Below are 21,600 nucleotides of genomic sequence, written 5' to 3'. Positions count from 1 at the left end.
GGTTGAGCCACGCGTGGCTCAGGCTGTGTTGGGTGGGAGGTTCCTGAAGGAGAAGTTGGTTTCTTGGGAAGCCTTTCCAAAGCACTCAGGGTGTTTCCACCAGGACCATCGGGAGCCACAGAGGGGCCGACATCGTCCTGCAGGTGGGGCTGAGGCAGCTGAGCATCCTGAAACGGGAGGGGGATGGAGGGAAGGGAAGGGGATGTGCACAGGGTGCAGGTACCGGTTTGTGCTGGGATTGACAGCCAGGAGAGGGGCTTGGCAAAGCAGGGATGAACCTGGAGCCACCTCCAGCAGCGTCCCCTGCCTGTCCCTCACCTGCTGCCAGTCTGCAGTGGGAGCAGAGCGCCGTGCAGCCCTGGAATTCTCCTCCTCAGCAGCTTCATCCTTCAGGCCTTAACTCCCCTCAGGGCACCTTTGTCAGCAGCCGCCAGGTCGGGGTGAGGCCGGGGCACATCTCCAGGGAACGGTGCCCAGCAGAGCTGGGTGGGTGCTGCTGCCCAGGGAAGGCTCCAGAAGCAGGAACTCGCTCCCGGCTCCTCTGGGCAATCCTTGGAAAGGCGAGGCGGCACAAACGTAAAGCTGGAGCTCCCTCTGCTGAAGAAACTGGGGCAGTTTGGTAGGGAAAAGGAAAAGCGTGGGATAGAGATGCACTGGCTAAGATAGATCTGGATTTCTTATATTCTAAAATCCTGTGTATGATGCAGCAGATATGGGGGATTATTTTAAAATCAATTTTTATAGAAAGCGCCGTTATTTGTCAATAGGTATAACAATGACAAACTCTGCGGTTTCAGTATTTTGCACACACGCACGCCATCCCTGTGACTCTCCAGGTATTTTGGGGCCGTGCCCTCCCTTTTTGGGGAGCCCGTGCTCGGCAGAATCGCGGTGACGTGGGGCTGCCCAATGACGTCATCCCCACGGACTCCAACTCCCAGTAGCCACCGCGCTGCTTCCTTCCGCTTACGTCATCAGTGCGCGCCGCGCGCGGGCCGTGCCGCCGCCATGGTGCAGCTCGGTGAGTGCGGCGGGCCCGGAGCGGCCCCGCTGGGCCCGGCCCGGCCCGGCCGTGACCGCCCCGCGCTCTCTCCGCAGGGAGCCGCCTCCTGAGGGGCCGCGGCGGCCACGTCGTGATCCGCTTCGCGCTGGGGGGCTGCACCAACCGCCCGTTCTTCCGCATCGTGGCGGCCAACAGCCGGCGCGCCCGCGACGGGAAGTACCTGGAGCAGCTCGGCTGCCTGGACCCGCTGCCCAACGCGCACGGCGAGAAGGTGGCGGGGCTCAACCTGGAGCGGCTGCGCTACTGGCTGGGCTGCGGCGCGCAGCTCTCCCGGCCCGCCGAGAAGCTCCTGGGTAGGCCCGGGGGGAGCGGGGATGGACGGGGCGGGCGGGCCGCGCTCGGTGCCGCGCTCACCGCGTCTCGCCGGGCAGGGCTGGCGGGGTTCCTGCCGCTGCACCCCATGACGGTGACCGGCGCCGAGAGGCTGCGCCGGCGGCGACAGCGCGAGCAGCAAACAGAGGCTGCGCCTGCGGAGGGCTCGGCCGAGACCCGAACCGACACCGGAACCGGCACCGGAACCGGCACCGGAACCGCGCCCTGACACGGCCCGGCCGGGAGGGGCCCGAGCGGCCCCGGACCTGGGACCTCTCCGGCCCGGGACTGCTCTCAGCCGGTGCTGCACTGGCCCGGGACTGCTCCGCTCCCAGACTCCACCGGGCCGGGGTTGTTCTCAGCCGGGGCTGCTCCGGCCCGCCCGGGCCCGAGGTCTCTCCCGCCCCGCCGGTCCCTCTGACCCCATTAAAGCGTTACCTCTGCACCGTCCGTCCCTCTGCTGCTTCCTCCTCTCGGTCAGGGCTCACCGCTGCCACGTGTGGTGCGTGGAAGAGGCTTTGCTGCTCTCCCGCAGCCACGGGAGCGTTCCAGGAGGGAATTCCCGAGGTGTGCCGTGGTTCCAGGGGCTCTCCCAGCTCCTCTTGTCACAGTTCTGACACCTGGCTGTGAGTTACTGTAACAGGACGGGCCTGGCACAGCAAGATGCAAATTCAAGTGCACCTGCTTTTCTGCTTACTTTCCAGAGAGGTTCTGGGGCTGTTTGTTCATTTAAAAACAAAAGAGAAAGACTACAGTCTCTTGTAACTCACTGCCCCAGTCCCTCTTTACAAGTCCTGCTGTTTAATCCCATATTTCACCTGTTCCAAGAGACAAGAAACCCACCCAAGTCTCTCCTACCTTAGATGGACCCCTGAGCTTTTGGGGTTTCCTTTGTGCAGCACTTAAACGATTCTAAAAATGCCAGGCAAAAACAAGTTTCCAGTGTTGCATCTCAATGAAGCTGTTGGTGTAACCAACCTCTGAGGGAGGGAGAACACATTAAGAAATTACACATATTCTTTTTTTAATAAAGTGTATCTCCTGTGGAGTGCAAGGTGCTAATTACTCATTTGTAGAAAATAAATTGTCTAGAGAACACTTAAATACTTCCCAATATACCTTATATATAATAGATACATACTATATTTATACATATAAATTTTATTCTATTTTATTCTTGAAAAGATTTATTTTTCCAACCAAAGAACAGCAGAAGTTCTGAAATCAGGAGGTTTTTCTGAGTGACACAGCAGAGGCTGAGTGAGCTGCAGACATGCTGAAATGGTTACAGGTGTAATTTTTAATTACAAACATGTGAAAACCAGTTAGGTCTTTTCTCCATCCCTCTCCTCATTTTCCCTGCTTCTGTAGAAGTGTAATAAATACATTTACAAACATCAGAAATAATTGCCACGAAGCAACCTTTAATGATATGGACTTAATCAAAATTAACCTGAAAACCAGCACAGTGTAAAATCATTTTCCTGCCTAAACTCATGCATCTTTTTTTTTTTTTTTTTTTTTTTTTTTTTTTTTTTTTTTTTAATCAGTAACTTGCAAATTTAGCCAGAATGTTTGAAGCCTTTGGATTCCAGAGGGGGAACATCACGTTGCAGCTCACAGCTCACCAGTGACCATACACAGTCATTTCTGTAAAATACAAAATGTCTGACAAAGAAAAGAATCAGCAAGTAAGCAATGCCTCTCATTAAAGTTATTTTTTTAAGGATTTGGTGCAACTTTTAATTCTGCATGATGGTGACAGGCTCTGGTTTTTTATTCCAGACACCACTGGTATTGCTCAAAGCCCCAAATTAACACACACTGATGTTGACTTAAAAATCCTGGGTATGCACCACTACATAAATACATATGCAAAATAAAGTCCATATCCCATAAAATAAGAAAATTTAATATAGAGTCCATTGGGCATACAGGCATAACAAGAGTTTTATAACTACATAAATGTAGTTGATATTATTTACAGAGGGAAATGGAGACAAACATTTTAATTAAATACATTATGAATTTTTTGAAGATTTTCACTTACAACCAAATGATCTGCAACTCCAGCAACCTGGAAAAGTAAAGTGCTCACAATCCATTTAGTGCAATAATGCTGGCTACAAAACTTAGGAGGAGAAAAAAAAAATTTAAGAACTAATACCACATTAGCTAGTGGAACCAAACAAAAAATAAAATAATTTTTGAGTTTAAATGTTTGAGAAGGAAGAGAAATTAAGATTACAAAGCAGACTAACAAGAAAAAAATAATTCTCCAAAGTCAAGTGTTTAGATTGTCAGAAGTGGCCAATGCCATTGTTTCCATGTTATTTGTCCCAGCTTTGTCCTGAACATTCTTGGGGACAGCTGTCCCCTAATGAAGGGAATAGCACAGAAATTCCTGCAGATGTGACACTGTGTAAGCTCAAACAAAGAAATGGAAGGTTAATGCACTCTGACAGCTGACAGGCCTTTATCTGAGTGCTTGACTTCATCATTTCAGCAGTATTCCTCTGTTTATGTCAATACTTGCTTCTAAAATATAAAAACAGGGAGCAGATGACAGAAATGAGGGGTTCTTACCAGTTATGTATAATTCTTTCAGCACTGGATTACAGTAACTCACAACAACTCAAGATTACAGATATTATTTCACCTTGGCATCATTGATCAGAATCAGGTGAACAGTGAAGTCCAACCCATTTAAAAGGAGAGACTCTCCAGAGAAAATCCTTCCCCTGGATCTGGGGCCCAGATCTAATCCCTGCAGGGATGCCATGCTCAGCACGTGGCAACACAAAATGCCCACCAGCCCTGGCAGAACTTGGCTGCCTACACAAATACAGAGCCAGACTGACAGGGGCTTTACAAAATTACTCAAAATTAACTCCTGGCCTTAACTAGAACTTGTAAAAATTCTCACACACCACCTTCTAAAATCAGAATAATTAAGAAATCTCTCATGCAATGAAACCCAAAGCCCTTTTACTGGTTTCACTGAGATGAGGAAGATGCAGCTGTCATTGACAAGCACTGAGCCACCGATCCCAGAGTTCAGAATGTCCCCAGGTAAAATTGTAGAAACAAGAATGATGTGATGCAGGCCTCCATACAAATGATTTTTCTTATGAGTAAAGTTGTTGAGAGTAACCTTCTGCCCAAGGGAGGAGATGGGAAAAGACCTTTCTCCCCAGAACTGGGTTATGGACAACTGCTGAACTGGATTATGGACAAATCCTTCTGCTAAGTCATCACAAACTCCTGTAGTCTTAATTAAACTCTAATGAGGAAGGGAATATGCACAATATTGGCAAACATCACCAAGGAGCACAGCCAGGACCCCCAGAGTGGGGTGTGGGAGCCAGGCCACAGTGCTGGCAGCCCACAGAGGTGTCTTGGAGCAGTTCTGCTGGTGGCAGCTCTGTGCACCCAGAAATAAGTTTTAATTAATGCCTTAAAATTCACTCCTGGCCTTAATTGACACCTGACAGAGGACTGACACCCCCCAAGCAAGACCAGCTGCTCTCAGCCTTCCCAGAGTTTGAAAAGCACCCTCCAGAGCCAGGGCAGAGGCTGCAGGGTGGAGCTGCAGCTCCCTCGGGAATCAGCACTGCCCTTGGTGGCCAGGGCTGCTCTGCCCGGCCGGGAGGTGGCACCTTCTGTCCCCAGAGTGGCGATGTCTGCAGCAGTGCCCGCAGCCCAGCAGCGCCAGGGGGAGCTTGCAGCTCTCCTGCCCCCCGCAGGACAATGCAGCCAGCCCGGGACAGCGGCACCAGCGGCACGGAGGGCACCCCCAGCCCCCTCTGCCCCCTCGGGGGTGACACAGCAGTGCCAGCGCCGCTGCCTCACCCCTCACCTTCCCTCCGGCAGGGGAAAGCCCAGCAAAGCCAGCACAGACCTTTCCTTGCGTGTGCCAAGCCCCTGCTGCCGTCCCGGGGGTGACAGCCCGGCCTGTCGCGATAGGGAGGCCGAGGGTGAGGCCAGGAGGCAGCAGAGGCCGAGGCAGCTCCTCCCGTTATTGGTTCCGTGCTCGGGGCAGGAGCGGGCGCTGCTCCTCCAGGGGCGGCAGCTCCTCGGGGGGCAGCAGCTCGTAGGTGACACAGAGGGACGAGAAGAGGCAGCCCAGGAAGGACACGAGGCTGGAGAAGTACATGGCACTGCTGGCACTGCCCACGGCCGCCGTCAGCGGCCCCATGGCCACGGCCACGAGGATCTGTGCCAGGAAGTACTGACAGCTCAGCAGAGAGATGTCAACGCCCATGCCACGGCGAGTGCCCTCCGACTGCGAGCCGACAAACTGCGGGGACACGGGCACGGGGTCAGGGGACACAGGGGACAGAGTCGAGGGACACAGGCACAGAGTCAGGGGGTGCCACAAAGTCAGGGAGACATGGGCACAGAGTCAGGGGAACACAGGCACAGAATCAGGGGACACGGGACAAAGGCACAGAGTCAGGGGACACAGGAACAGAGTCAGGGGGACATGGGCACAGAGTCGGGGGACACAGGGAACAAGGGCACGAGTCAGGGGACACAGGAACAGAGTCAGGGGGTGCCACAAAGTCAGGGAGACACGGGCACAGAGTCAGGGAGTGTCACAGGGGACATGGGCACAGAGTCAGGGGACACAGGCACAGAGTCAGGGGGAGTCCCAGGGGACACAGGCACAGAGTGAGAGGTGTCTTGGGGGACACAGGCACAGTCAGGGGTGTCCTGGGGAACACAGGCACAGAGTCAGGGGGTGCCGCAGAGTCAGGGGGTGTCACAGAGTCAGGGGGTGCCACAGAGTCAGGGGGTGCCACAGAGTCAGGGGGTGTCCCAGGGCACACAGAGGGATGTCCCGGGCTCCCGGCCCCTCCCAGCCCGGGGCTCACCTCCCGGCTCTGGTAGTAGTCGCAGAGCAGCGAGTAGGGCAGCGTGCAGAGCGTGGCGAACAGGATGCCGTAGGTGGCGCACAGGGACAGCAGCACGTAAACGTTCCTGGAGAGCGTGGCCAGGCCCGTGCCCAGCCCAAAGGCCAAATAGGCCACAAAGTACAGGGTCCGTGTGCTGAAGCGCTCCTCCAGCTTCTCCAGCACGGCTGCAAGGAAACGGGACAGCTTTGGGGTGACCTGCGGCCCTCCCACTGCCACCCCTGCTCAGGCAGCCACATCTCAGTGGCAGCCCCTGAGGAACTGAGTGCCAAGGACCCTTCCAAAGCTTCCATGATGCAGCATTGCTGCCCTGTCTGCTCAGAGGGCATGGCAGAGCTGGGGCTCTGCCCCTGTCCCAGAGGGTAAATGGGAACATGGGCAGAGGCATGGCACACTGACACACATGGCACACTGACACACATGACAAAGGGCTGGGGTGGCACATGGCACCTGAGTGCTCAGGTGTGATGCTGCACCACAACTGTGTCTGTGGTGACTGCATGGATCTCTGCAGGCCATGTACTCTGAAAATGCCACTTGTGAGAGGAAGCACATCCCAATAGAAATGTGTCTTCACTGGGTTGCTGACCTCAGCTGCTGTCAGTGCAGGCCAGGCTAAGCAGCAGAGGTGATGGGGTGATAAAGAACACTTTGCTACAGCACTTGTGCCATTGATAGGCTGTGTGCAACACAAACACTGCCCTACTTGTTGCAGAATCACCACGTTTAAGAAATGTATCTTTTCCCACAGCAGTAGTTCAGACAGCTGTACCAAGTACCTGAATAGAAAGCAGCACTGAATGCATAGATGCACATTCCCCAGCAGCCCATGGTGACCCCAGTGTTGTACTTCTGATACTCATCTGAGTTGTGAGGTGCTTTTGGGTCCCCTTGGAACACCACCTCTCCCATGAAGTCAGTATAAAAGAGTAACATCCCCTCAAATGAAAGCCACCCTGAAAGAAGACAAAAGTAACTTATTAGGATTTCAGAACATGTGTTTCCCCCTGTAAGCTGACATGGATGTTATCAGGTGTATTACAATCACAGCCCAGGACAGGTTGGGCAAGGAGTGTTACATAACATCCACATTTATCTGAGCCCGCTGCTCCTGTGCATAATGCTGCAATGTTTGTTAAAGACCAAGATTTACCATTTGAATTCCTAAGTGGAAACCTCGAGGCTGACTAAAGGCCACAAAATACTGGTCTAACAAGACAGAAAAATAGATGACAGCAGTCTGAGCTGTGTTCAGGTTCTGACAGGACACAGCATTCAGTTTAACAGAGTGGCTCATCCCATAGTAATTTCAGGTTGCTGTTATCCTCCCACACAGGACTGGAAGGAGTGCTCCTTATGTCATGGCTGCAGCCTCCAGAGTGCCTCTGACACAGTTAAAAACTCTGCTCACAAATTGGCACCAAGGCCATTGATGCAGACAATCCCCTAATTCCTTTCACAGCCAATGAGTATTAATTACCTGGTCCCTTCTGTCCAATTTAGTGTAAACTGGAATGGCTGCAAGCCCTTGCTGAACCAGTCCCACACTGGTTAAGAGTGAAGGTAACACTACTCTGGTTACAGGCACTGCTGCAATGCCATGTTCCACATCTCCTCTTGGCCTGCTCTGGGACCCCTGGACATGAGCAAAGGGAGGAAAGTAAATGCCAGTCTCAGGGTGAAAGCATGGAAACACAACCAATCTCATCTTTCTGCTTGGTGTGAACATTCCCCTTAAGATGTGCTGATTTAGGCTCTTGTTGTTCCCTTTCTAGGAACACAGGCTTTACTGCTTTGCTGGGATATTTTGGGGTTTTTTTCCTTTCTAATTGTCCTAAGAAGGTACCTCATTAGCATCTATATGGAAGAAATCAATTGTCTCTATTAGCAGCCATTGCAGCAATAGATAAAATTGAAAAAGGTTCATCCAAGGTAAAGTCCTCCCTTGTGGCATTCACATTTTCTGAAAAAAACCCTTCACCCAGGATTTTTCTCCTGGGAAGCTGGGAAGCCTCAGAGAAAATGAAAACAATTCTTATCTCATTTGCTTCTCCTGTGTTTTGCTCCTTTAGAATGTGTTTGGAGATTGTTTACCCACAGGTGATTGTTCCATTGGATTCTGCTGTGAGTTGTTTTGACTCTTTGGCCAATTGGTGCCAAGCTCTGTTGGGACTCTGGAAAGAGTCAGGAGTTTTCATTATTATCTTTTTAGCATTCTGTAAATATCTTTTCTGTATTCTTTAGTATAGTATTCTTTAATGTAATACAGTATTATAAAGTATAATATAATATAATATAGCATAGTATTCTTTAATATAATATAGTTTTATAAAGTATACTTTTATAGTTTTATAAAGTATATAAAGAACACTATAGCATAGTGTTCTTTAATATAATATAGTATTATAAAGTATATAAAGTATAATATACTATACTATGGCATAGTATTCTTTAATGTAATATAGTATTACAAAGTATATAAAGTATAATATAATATACTATACTATACTAAACAATACAGAAAAGATATTTGCAGAATGCTAAAAAGATAATAATGAAAACTCAAAACTCCTGACTTTCGAGAGTCCCAACACAGCTTGGCACCAATTGGCCAAAGAGTGGAAACAGCTCACAGCAGAATGCAATGAAACAATCACCTGTGTGATAATATAATGAATAGAATAGAATAGAATAGAATAGAATAGAATAGAATAGAATAGAATAGAATAGAATAGAATAGAATAGAATAGAATAGAATAGAATAGAATAGAAAGTATGATAAAGTAATGAATGAGCCTTCTGAGAACATGGAGTGAGATCACAGAATCACAGAAATTCAAGGCTGGAAGAGACCTATAAGACCATCAAGTCCAACCCATGTTCTAACTGTTCAACTAGATCATGGCAGCAAGTGCCACATCCAGTCTTTTTTTGAACTCCTCGAGGGATGATGACTCCCCCACCTCACTGGGTAGGTGATTCCAGTATCTGACCACTCTTTCTGTAAAATACTTCCTTCTTAATTCTAACTTGCATCTCCCTTGACGCAGCTTGAGACTGTGTCCTCTTGTTCTGTCTGTTGTCACCCGGAGAAAGAGCCCGACCCCCAGCTCACCACAGGCACCCTTCAGGAAGCTGTAGAGAGTGATGAGGTCACCCCTGAGTCTCCTTTTCTCCAGGCTAAACAACCCCAGCTCCCTCAGTCGTTCTTCACATGGCTTGTGCTCCAAGCCCCTCACCAGCCTCGTTGCTCCCCTCTGGACACGCTCAAGCAACTCAACGTCCCTCCTAAAGTGAGGGGCCCAGAACTGGATACAATACTCCAAGTGAGATGCATCATTCCTGCCTTTCTTGGGGATGCCTTGCAAATACAGCACTGCCTGGAGAAGGCAGGAGGCTGCTGTGGGAGTACCTAGGAAGTGGTTGATGCAGAGGTTTCGCAGAGCCTTGGGCATGTGGCAGATGGTTGAGCACAGCAGCTTCACAGACAGGGGCTGCTCCGAGGCCTCGCCCGGTTCGTTGAGCTCGCTCTCGTACTTGACCCCGTTCAGCAGGATGTTGGCAACCTGCACCATGAGAACTGCCAGGTCAACAGCACAGCAAGGGAAGCACAAACATCCTTCACCAGATGGATGCAATATTGCACACCTATCTGATCATCTGACAGTTAAACTCTGCTGCTGGAGCTGACTTGGAGATTAAGAAGTGAATCAGAGTGGAACAAGTGACAATGGCAGCACTGCACTGTAGCTTTCAGTGTGCTTGAAGCAGCTCCTTCCCTTCACTAGGGGACTTGGTAACCACATTCAGATGACAGGCACAGCAGGAATGCATCAATTCCACTGCATTTATAGGAGCTGTAGCCACTTTCAGGTGAATGTGGAGCCTGAAGTTTTAGAGACACTGAGGAAGAAGAGGATGAGTTTAATTGAAACACATTATCACTTGCTAACCTCAATGCTCAACCTCAGTGTGCCCAGTATGTAAAATCCTGGCCCTAGCAAAGTCTGCTCTCACAAACTGGGTCAAAAGTACAGCAACAACAAACAAAACAAACAAAACCAAAAAACCACCACCCCCAAAAATTAAAATGAAATAAAAAATCCCAAACCAAACAAAAGAAAAATAACAGAGGACTGTTTACCTCATCCCAGATCATAAAAAAATGGGCCAGCATGCAGAGGTCTCAGACATTCCAAGTTATCACCAACAGTGGGAGGTGAGGTCAGAGTCCTATCCCTCAGTAAGGGAAAGCTCCCCTCCCTGATGGAGCCAGATGTAATGACTGCCATAAGGAGAAGCTCATGGGAGAATCCTATCCCTGGCCCTATTTTGCAGGTCTTTCTGTGGAAAGGGAAGATACAGGCTCAATAAAAATGTGACCTTTTCTGAGTTCATGTGGTAACTCCCTTGGTAGTGAAGCAGGACTAAAAATACTGACCTTACTCTGACAAGTGGCCCAGTTAAGAGTGGGATATTCCCATTTCTCCCATCTTAACAAAGGCAGCTGACAGACTGTCAGCCATAATTCACACTCTACCCACCACTTTACTGATACAGAGTCATAGCAGGTGTGCTGTTCCTGTAATGACTTTTATGAGGAAGCTGTCACAAGAGTCTTTAATGAACAATTTGTGCACCACATATTTAAAACTATATGAAGAGATTAATAACACTCATGTTCACATGGTCATATCATTGATTTCCTGCTCTTACCTGCTGGCTGAAGGTCACATTTCTTCTTCTGTTATTCTCTGGGCAGTGTCCTGTTACAGCATCTGGAATGGCCAAGGTCTGAGGTCTTTTCAAGATCCCTGATGACCGTGGCTTTATTGCATCCAGTGAGCCCACTCTCAGCACATCACTGTCACACCCTGATGTTAAGCTGCTCTCCCCTTGCTCCAGAATTCCATTTGCTCCATGGTAGCAGCCATCAGGCACCCGAGGGAAGCTGACACTGACAGGCTGCCTGGACAAACTAGCTGGAAGTGTCATGTAACTATTATGCCCTCCTGTAAAACAGTCTATAAGCACACTGTCAATATTTGATGTCCCAAAGGATGATGCAAACTCATTAAGTCCTGTCAAGGAATTGTCTCTGCTGATAAAACTCCCGTATTTTGGCGTGAGTGGGCTCATGGGGGAAACAGGACTCGTAAAACTTGCATGTAAGTGAGCTGAGTTATGAGAAGCAGAGTTTTCATTTACATTGTCCTCAAAGAAGAAAGGTGGAGAAGGAGGGAGAGGAAGACTTGGACTTTTCATCACCTTTTTCTTCCTGTTAGAGGACTTTAAGGGTCTCTCTGGAATGCTAACTAGAGTCAGCACAGTAGCAATGGTCAGTACAATTGAGGTGAAGACATAGATGACACGGAGTTGCCCTCCTACAGCTTTTCCAAAACTGGTTTTATCCCAGTGTATTCCTCCAACAACATAACCAAAGCCACCTCCAAGACCTGGTGGAAAAACAGAGCTAAGATTATCTTCCCTATCCAGTCCCACAAGTCAGCAGCAGCACAGCATCACTTGTATCATGAATCATGAAGAGAATCTGACATTTCTGTTTCACCATTGGAGCCCTTTTCATTTTGAATGCACTAATAAACACAGCTGTGCCACAAGGACAGTTTGCATGTACCAAGATGCTACAGAAAGAGCTGTGAAAGTGATGATACAAATAATTAAAAGTTATTATTTTTCTTTGCCAAGAACAAAACACCTTACCTTTAGCTATTTCAGTCCGTAAACAGAAGTGTCCACCAGCCTTGTGACAAGGCTCTGCAATCATTCAGCTAAGACTGTTTTCCTGAAAGTGAAAATCCATTTTCCTCATATGAGGAATGCAGATCTAACTAAGACAGATCCAATCACTTCAGAAGTGTAGCAAGCTCATTACTCAGCACTGTGCTAACAGTGTGCAAAACTGCCACTGTGTTACTACTGATGAACAGGGAAGGTTTGAGAGCACCTTTCTCTCCATTCACAGGGTGAAAGTTTTTCAACACTCTCCTTTCTTACTCACAAACACATTCAAGAGTGTGGAATGGTCTCCTAGAACAGGGCAGCACAGCAATTGAAGATGACAGCAGAGAGGGATCAACAGCACCCAGTTTGCACTTTTGCCTCCAACACAGCAACTATAAGACACATATTCCACACCTGCAGGAAGCCAAACCTCCTCCCTCAAGGGATAATTTGGTTCCATAGGTCTTACAAAATATGTGAGGGACCTTCAGATGAACAGCCCAAGACTGTACCTTGTTAGAACTGAGGTAGTTACAAAAGCCTTTTGCAATAAGTAATTTTTTTACAGTTAATTAGTGATACCTCTCAGTATTTGGTCATTATTCAGGAAAAGACCAGTGTTTCCACCCTGCTTTCTCCCAGCAGGGCTTGTTTACTCCCATCTCCCAGGAAGCAGCAAGCAGACATACCTGCTAACAAAGCGTGGATGTTGAGGCCCCTGTCCTGATCCACTGGGCTGCACACATCCATCATGTAGGCATGGCTGGGATTGTCTGCTGAATCTGCACTGAAGTCCATGAGGACAACACCACAGACTGTAAGGATGATCCCCCATTTGTGGTTATTCTCAGAGTCAGACAAGGCAGTCCCTATGTCTTTGCCATTCAGCATAAGTGAGAGTCCAAGCAATGCTCCTGGGAACAAAACCAAAACAAAATCAGTCACTGTTTGTCAGCAAGCCTGCAGAGCTCCAGACCCCAAAAACATTATTCTACCTGCACAACCTTGCAGCACTATTGCTCTTGTTCATATCAATTCATCCTGGGAAATTAGTGTGGCTTATAGGACACACATAATCCCTTTCCACTATTCGAGCTTAACAAATGTCTAGAGCTTACTTTGGCCAAAAACATCCACATTCCTGACCCTCAAAACATCCCTTCAGACTCTGAGAAGCTTTTATCTGTGGATCTCCAGCTGCCAAAGCATCAGCTGTGTCACTCACCATCTTCTTCAGACCCACAACACCCAACACCTCAGGAGCATTTTGCTCAGCTGTGCCACAAGGGAAGTCACAGAAGAGAGATGCACAGTTAAGTGTTATGCCCAGCATTTCTAAAAGACACACCTACTGCTAAAACCAGAATGAAAGGTCTTCTCCTCCCAAATCTTGATGTGCATCTGTCACTCCAGGCTCCCAGCAAAGGCTGTAGCAAAAACCCTAGAAAAAAGGAATCACCAATGGACAGGATTCTTCTAGAAGCCTGTTTCACCAAGGAGTTAAAACAACATGCCCTAAAAGGCAGTTAGGGCAGGACAGCACAGTGCAGTGACATCCCCAGCCACCCAGGGACACACAGCACACTGCCTGGCAGAGCCCAGGACAGGGACTCAGAATGTGCTGCTGCTCACTGCAGGGCCCTTCACTCTGCATCAGCAACACAGGGTTTGACACCAGGTGAAGAGTCAGAGTACAAGTTACACATTCTTAAGCACTCTGTTCCTTACAAGCCATCTCATTTATCCCATATTAGATGTGAGATCCCCTGCAGGATTAGCTGGAAAACAGCAGGAAGCAGATATACAAGTAGGAAAGATGCCTGTATTGATCTGTGCCAGCCTGTTGGGAGGGGCCTATCTCCTCTTCCAAAGCACATGTTGTGAGTACAAGGACAGGCAGAATAAAATTTTCCAGTGGTATCCATAGTAATGGATTCACTCCTAGCCCTGCCTCTGTGCTAAGGCAATTCAATGGTTGCTGATCTTTCATCATTGGAACACCTCATTTGTTTCAGAAAGGTAAACAGGAGAAGGCAATCCCACTCTGCTCTTTTTCACACACCCTTGAAAACTGTCTCTGTATGCTTTTTTTCATGGGGACATAAATGGACACACTGATCTTCTTATGCTTGTATTTAAGTACAGGAACAGAGCAACCAAAGGCTACCCTGACACAACTTTTAAGAGGTGGAGAAGTTATTAAAAGAACAGATATTTTGAGCACATTTGTCTTATTTCAGGCAGGACACAGCAAGAATTGTCCTCCTATTTATCTGTCTGAAATTTTTGTTAGTAGTTTTTAACCTCAAGAGAGTATTCTCATGAATAGCTGAGGTACTGCAAACAAAAAGTTTAAAAAACCCATAGTGGAAAAAATAAGAGGGAAGAAATAGTACCACAAAAAGTTACCTAATATAGGGCTGATGAACCACACCATCCCATAGAGCTGGTCAGGGAGCCCCATCTGGAGCAGCACAGGGGTTACATAGGCTGTTTCCATGGCATAGCTGAATTCAAGCCCAAAGAGAATGCACCCATTGAACAGCAGCTCCAGGAAAGACCTCTGAGGCTGGAGATCCCCAAAGTCAACCAGGTCCATGGGACAGGGAGTGTTGGGTGGGGGTGGAGGTGAGGGCCTGATGTGTTTCCTCCTCTTTGGGTGTCTCTTGAAGTTGTTGGCCCGGTGGCTGATGTGCCGTGTGGGCAGCCCGGGGTAGCCTGGGGCTGGTGATCTCCAGAGCTCCTGGGAGGCTGCACCTGACAGGAGTGCAGCATCACTGACAGGGCTTGGTGCAGACGCTGGAATCATCGTGGAAGGGCTCTGGAAGACAAACAGCTCAGAAGAAAATGGTTGAGGTAACCAAAACTTTGCTGTCGCAGACATATTTTATGGAAAATCCTTTCGTTAAGATCTTTTCAGCTTTTCCATGTTTTGCTACTTTAAAATGTGATTTAACAAATTCTTTACCCAGCATGTAAAATTGTTTTTACTTGATAACCAATAACAACCACCTGTGTCGAAACTGTAAACAGTCAAAATTTTATTATCATTCCATTCTTTTCTTTACTAACTTTCTAATAAAATCCTTTATTCTATTCTTTTAATATTGTTTTAATATATCATTTTTCTCTTAATATAATATATCATAAAATAAGAAATCAACCTTCTAAAACATAAAGTCAAAATTCTCATCTCTTCCTAAAACCCCTACAAACACCACACATTTTGTTTAATTTTTTTTGCTGAAGTTCAAGTCATTTGTCAGCATTTCACATATGAAGTGTGGCCTTTGTGTTAGTTACAACCTCTTCTTCCCATCTCTTGATGGAAGGCATTTATGCTTTGTGGGCACATCTCCTGCATCCTTGCACAAATGAGACACCAGAGATACCCTCTAGGTTACCTAAGTATTTGCCTACCATCACAGGGGATTAAAATTGAAATATTTAAAACAATTAACAGTCACAGACGTCACACTTCCCAGAAGTCCCCATTGGGTCAGCAAAGGGTTTACATTTATGAAGAATTCACTTGAGTTAAACTCGCTCAAGCTAAAAAAATAAATTATAATCTCAGTCTATGTTTACAATAATGCAAAGCTGTGGTCTGGCAGCAGATTCCAGACCCCTGCTGCAACATGAAATCACTTTGGCAAGAAATCCTTTTGCTACTGATCCTAGGACTCCTGCTGCCTGTGCAGAGGCCAAGGCTTAATGCAACTTTTTTCTCAATGACCAAGTTTGGTTTTATTCCTATTTCCATTCCTGAATTCAGCAGAGGGAAGGGGTCTGATCCTTAGGAACTGAATCATGAGAGGAAGATTCATGCCCCACAAGCCACCCTCAAAACTGCTACTCCTCTTGCAGTGCTTAATGGCTCCCAAGTGCTGAATAGGCTCCTTGGATCTCATCAGAGTCACTCCTGTAGCCAAAGCCTGCACAGTGTGGTGGGTAAAACAGCCAAATGGTTTCCAAAATAGCACAGCAGAGAGATGCCAACAGATCTGCTGCATAAACGAACCACATGTGATTTCTTGATTCTTTTTGCCAGAAATGGAAACAGCTCATGAGTGAAGTCTGACCTTTTCCTTATGCCTCCTTGCCCAAAAGCTGCTGCTGCACAAGAACAGCTCCACATCACCCCACCCCTCTTCACCAAACCCTCACAAGAGCACACTAGTGAGTGAAACAGCACCAACAGCAAGTTGCAGCATCTTGCTGGGAAAGCTCATTAGGCACATAGTCCCATATAAGGACCAGCAGAAAGAGAAGCATACAGAGACTTTGTGGAGACATCTGCACCAGTGTTCCCCTTAACACTGTTTCTCCAAATTACTGAGAACTTCTAATGACCCACGTCTCTCACAAGCAGAGTACTTACTTTGCAGAGTACCTTTATGAGCCTCCAGGAAAAAGTAATATCCTCACAATGAGAATTTGTTAAAAATTAGGAGATACCTGAAAGAAGACATAATGAAAACCCAATCAGATTCATGACAGTTGCTCTAACAACCCTTTCACAGAGCCATGACAAAGAAGATGAGCTAGCAGCCCCCTTCACTACTATTATACCTTGCCATTGGCACGGAAGTGTTATCTCCTTATCTTCATCTATTAGTTTAATATCATACTAAATCCTTTATCTCCTTTACTGTGTATTGCAAAGTGATTGCATTCCAAGTCCTAAGTGGCAATGTTTTAGTGATATAAGGAAAGACCCCCCCCCCCCATGCATGGGTCAAAAATACACGTGGTGACCTGCAATTACTTGAAATTAAAGGCTATTATTGACAGCATATCGCTAGTCCAGCAAAAAAGCAATGTAAAACTATGAACTGAGCCTATATCCTCAATCCCCCATCTTCCTCAACTTACTGCTGGCTCACAGGAAGATATCTCAAACCTGCCCTCGGGTAAATCTGATGATTTGTTGTGATCTGGTGATCACAGCAGCGGCAAGGCAGGAAACCTCTCGCTCAGCGTGGCTGCCGGCCCTCAGTGTCAATAGTTATTTGGGATTTTTGGCACTCCACATCTGCTATAGCAACACCTGCACATCACAGTGGAAGGCGATGCTGCTATGCCGGCTGCCATCCGCACAAACGCGAGTGCTCGGGCAATGTGGTCCGCCCTCACCGCTCCTCCTGCCACCGCTACGCCGAAAATAACTCTAGTTTTCTGGCAAATCTGATTCCGATTTTTCTGCGTCGGCTACCGAGGGCTCCCAAAACCCCACAGTCATCGGCGCCGCGGGGGAAGGCCGGCCCTGACCCTGGTGCTGACCCGGCCGCCGCCTGCCCATCCTTTGTGCCGGCCGGGCTGGAGCCGCGCGGGCAGCGCCAGCGCCCCGGGCCAGGCCGGCTCCCCAAGGCCCCTCACGGCCCCTCACGGCCCCTCACGGCCCCGGGCCTCGCGCCCGCCCCCCGCGCCCCCGGCCCGGCCCGGCCGCCGCCTCACCTGCCCGCCCGGCCCGCACTGCGCCGCGCCGTGACGCCACCGGCCCCGCCCCGCGTTCTCCGCCGACACCGGCACCGGCAGCGGCCGCCCCCGCCCGAGCCGCCGGAGGGCTCCGGGTCCGCGCTGCTCCCGCCCGCCCCGCACCGGCACCGCCTCCGCCCGAGCCGCCCGCCCGCACCGGCACCGCCTGAGCCGCGGAGAGCCCCGGGCCCGCGCTGCTCCCGCCCGCCCGCACCGGCACCGCCCGCGCTGTTCCCGCACCGGCACCGCCTCCGCGGAGAGCCCCGAGGCTGCGGCGGGGTCGGGAGGGCCCGGCGGGAGAAGCCGCCCCCCGTTCGCCGCAGCACCCACCGCTCCGTGCGGCAGCGCTCGGTGCAGCCGCTCCCGCCCCGGACAGATGCGGCTGCCGGGCGCTCATTCCCAAATTGGCACCGGCGGGGCGGATCGTGATAGTAAGGGTTTTAGCGGGTACAGAGATATTTTTTGATAGGCCTGTAGAGCAGATGCTGTAAAACATGATGCACACTTCTCTATTTAAGTCTTCCCCTTCTTAGGCTAAAGAAATGAGGCAATTTTATTTTACAGTGCCATAATTTGGGCTTGTGTTTCAAATTTCCTCACAGTTTGCAAACAAAGATGTAATGATGTAGTGCAGTCTGCTCTATTTTTAAAATAAATTTAAAATTCAGAGCCTGAATCATTAAGCATCCATAATTTTATCTTCAGAGAGTACCATAACACTGCAAGAACCCCTAGTTTATATTAGTATTTAGGTCTTGTAGAATTTATTGTAGCACCTAAATCAGTAGTCATAGTAGGAATAAAACGTATTTGTCTGTAGAAAACCAGCTCTAATTCATGCGATAGAGGGTGCAATCACATTTGGAAAAGATGCCAAAGAGCACTGTCTGAGGCAAACAGGGTTCAGCTAAGTGACAAGCTCATATAAAGCCTGACAAGAAATTGTGAGAAATTGGGATAATCTTGCAGCACAAAAGGACAGGCACAAGAGATCACTGCACATTCCTATTCCACGAATCTCCTGCCACCTGATCTGTGATTTTCAACTTTTTTACATCAGTTTGGCCATGATATTGGTCCAATATTCATCAGTGTTGATGTAATTAAACAGCAGTGTAAGGGACCTGTGTACAACATGTAGGGTTATTGACTCACAGCATGACATTCACAGGGCAGAAAGGGGTTTGTACTTGTCTCAAAGAAAAGTGGGACTGTGTTCCTCACCTATGCTCAAATGTTCTCCCTCAAAAACCACAACTCAAACAGCATGTCTGCAATCCCAGATAAACTCTTCCCTTCACTGCTTTCTAACACAGGGCTCTCTGCAAGAGTCTTGCTCCTAAGCTGACCCTAAGGTATGTGCCTGATTGTGCCAGAATAGGTGAAACTGAACAAGAAATTTGTCATGCACTGGCATTGTTGCACTGTTGTTGTCAGCAACTTGATACGGTTCACCTTTTCATCTCCTCCCCTGTCAAAATGCTCATGCAAGAGAAACTAAACAGAGATGAGAGAGTCAATCCAATGTAATAGATGTCATATTTGAGTAATGGAATAATCTCAAAAATATGCCTATTTGTCCCAAACAACATGTGTTCCATGCCAGACACCATGAGGATGCTGCAGATTCCCCACTAGACTCTATCCCCAGTCCTCCTGGCAGATTTGAAGCTATTTTGGTGCTGGGATGTCCCTCACCTGTCTGTGCTCAGCTTTTTCTTTTGTCTCCCCAGACATGAAGCTTCTGGATCTCCACCAACCCAGTCTTGCCACGTGCCACTCCTCAGTGCTGGTGACATGGCTGTGGCCACAACAGGATGCTGTGTCTGCACCCAGGTCTCATCCACAATATCCACTACTCCACTTGCTGCCTATTGAGAGAACAAACTTGTTTTAGAAGCCACATCCATAACAAACAGATTAAAATCATTGCAGTTGCTCTGGGAGAAAACAATGACATTCCCATTCAAAACCACAGGTTGACAGCATCCCTTTTATTTACCTGCCTCCAGTGTCACAGCCACTGGAAAGAGCCTTCATGCTCTGAGCAGAAAAGGAGAAAAACAAAGAGGGGAAAAAAAAAAAAAAAAAAAAAGAAGATGAAGAAGATTTGAAACCCTAAGGATGAAGGGCAGGAACAGAAGTAGGTCCAGCTGGTGAGAGAACACGAGCAGGCAGGTCTGCTGCCAGAATGATCAGACAGCTAGGGCAAGAGGCAGCAGTGCTGGCAGAAGCCATTGCCATCAGAGGTTGTTGTAGCATCACCAGATACTTCTCACCCAGCTTCTGGTGCTCAGGGACAGCTGCATGGGCTGGACATGGTGTCACACACCCACAGCTGGTGACTGCCTGCTTTGGTGAAGACCCAGGCTCAGCCACCCCTGCAGTGACCACAACTGAGAACACAGCACAACTCCTGCTTCCTCCAGCCTCAGTCCAACCACCACCTATGTGCTCTGCAAACACTGGGAAGATGAAAACAGTATTTAAGAGTCCCATTCCTTGCCATGAGGATGGCTTTTTGTTCCACCTGGCCATGGAGAATATGGTGATATCATTAACGCTGGCAGGCAGGCATGGCCAGTTTATACAATGATTTTCTTCTTAAACTTATTTGAGACATTAAACTCATGCTTATTCCATGGTCAATGAAATAAAATTGTCTGCTCAAAACTTACACAGATCAGCTCTTACACCGTTTAGCACAGTGTGTCCACTTGGGGACAGTGGGATAAATAACTCTAGACCTTCCCAGGGTAAGAACAAAGGAGAGAACAAAAGCAATTCCTGCTGTGCATTCATTTATTAGCATCCTTTGGGCTTTAGACAAAACAGAAACCACAAATCTCCTCTCCTCTGTGAGTTTGCACATAAATTGCTGTTGAAATGTAAAGTTACTCATTTACTTTGTACTAGTTTAACCCACCAGTGTTCAAAAGAGCAGCTTTTGGTGGTGAATACCTACTGCTATGAATCTGCACTGTTCCCTCCTCACTTCTTGGGGTGCAAGATGGTTTGCATTCACTAAACACTTTTGTTAAGTTCTTCCACAAAGCAGCTTCTAACAGCATATTCATCTCTGCTCATTTACAGCTTGATGTTAGGCTCAGTGTTTCATTTGCCAGCAGGCCTCATTATTTGCTTTGCTCAGATCAGACCATTCCTCTGTTCCTTAGAAACCTCTCTTGCAATCCCCATAATCCTTTCCTCTGAAGCAGACATTAGCTCCAGTCCAGTGAAATTCTGTGCAAGACACCAACAGAGAGCAAGCTGTTCTCCTATTGAAGAGCAGGGTTTCAGTTCTGTGGTGTTGGGTGTTTCTTTTTCTCCTTTTGCCCTAAAATTAATTTAAAACATCTTTCAGTTTGGTTCAGTGGATCCACTATGTCATTCTGTGATCCATCTGGAACTAGCAGCTTCTTTTCCATACATGATTTGATGTTTTCAGGGGGAGAGATACAAAGTCTTTAGCAGACTCACCATGGAAGCTGTTTGGTGCTGCTGCTATAGAACACCCAAAGGCCACATGAATGCTGGAGCAAAGATTAATCTGTGCTCAATGACTCAGGGAAGAAGAGGCCTGATTAGTTACTGAGTTTTTGTGTCTGCAGAGGGACCTGTGCATACACTTGTGTTTTGATATTGGCCAAACACCAGGCACCCACAAATGTCATTCACTCTCTTCTGCTATGTTGAGAAGAGAAAAGGAAAAATAATTAATCACGGATTTATGAGTTGAGATAAGAATTGAGAGAAAAATAATCTAAGGGCAAAACAGATCCAAATTTAAGGTATAAGGTGTCCTGTTGTTGGTTACACTGGAGTTACATGGATGAATACAAGTGTTCATCATACAGGCAGTAATCCCAACTGTACCTGCTCCTTCCACAGCCCACTTTTCCAGATCATTTCCAGAGCCAATCCCAGCTTGCCTTCTTCCCTTCAACTCTCCCTGCACATCTCTTCCAGGCAGATGAGAGCTTTTGTTAAATTCCAAATAAAACTCTGCTTTCTACAACATTTATGCTACCAGTTGAAGAACAAAATTTATATTTCTGCAAATGCCCAGTCATGCCACTAAGGTCT

The 21,600-nt window shown here is 47.9% G+C and overlaps 2 protein-coding genes across 11 annotated transcripts in view; one reads left to right on the top strand and one right to left on the bottom strand.

Moving 5' to 3' along the window:
- Positions 1–36: 36 nt before the first annotated feature.
- Positions 37–1,825, top strand: MRPS16 (mitochondrial ribosomal protein S16). The gene is made up of 4 exons (XM_063177148.1): positions 37–143; positions 837–1,021; positions 1,099–1,356; positions 1,435–1,825. Exons 2-4 carry the CDS (start codon positions 910–912, stop codon positions 1,602–1,604), a joined length of 540 nt encoding a protein of 179 aa, XP_063033218.1. The 5' UTR covers positions 37–143; positions 837–909; the 3' UTR covers positions 1,605–1,825.
- A 691-nt stretch (positions 1,826–2,516) lies between these two features.
- The window catches only part of SLC45A1 (solute carrier family 45 member 1), an 85,198-nt gene continuing 66,114 nt past the window's right edge, over positions 2,517–21,600 (bottom strand). For 3 of the 10 annotated variants that reach the window (XM_063177133.1, XM_063177136.1, XM_063177135.1), the window contains 10 exons: positions 19,213–19,385; positions 16,418–16,494; positions 14,446–14,857; positions 13,385–13,477; positions 12,726–12,950; positions 11,008–11,747; positions 9,704–9,857; positions 7,071–7,247; positions 6,253–6,458; positions 2,517–5,675 (listed from right to left, as the gene is read on the bottom strand). In XM_063177133.1, coding sequence (XP_063033203.1) covers positions 5,394–5,675; positions 6,253–6,458; positions 7,071–7,247; positions 9,704–9,857; positions 11,008–11,747; positions 12,726–12,950; positions 13,385–13,477; positions 14,446–14,845 — 2,277 coding nt within the window. In that variant the 5' untranslated portion in view covers positions 14,846–14,857; positions 16,418–16,494; positions 19,213–19,385 and the 3' untranslated portion in view covers positions 2,517–5,393. The other 7 variants (XM_063177134.1, XM_063177137.1, XM_063177139.1 and 4 more) reach the window with 5 other exon arrangements.

The sequence above is a fragment of the Melospiza melodia genome, chromosome 26 (assembly GCF_035770615.1).
Source record: "Melospiza melodia melodia isolate bMelMel2 chromosome 26, bMelMel2.pri, whole genome shotgun sequence".
NCBI classification, from domain to species: Eukaryota; Metazoa; Chordata; class Aves; order Passeriformes; family Passerellidae; genus Melospiza; species Melospiza melodia.
Note: the sequence above shows the minus strand (reverse complement) of the source record. Positions and strands in the feature narration are given on the sequence as shown.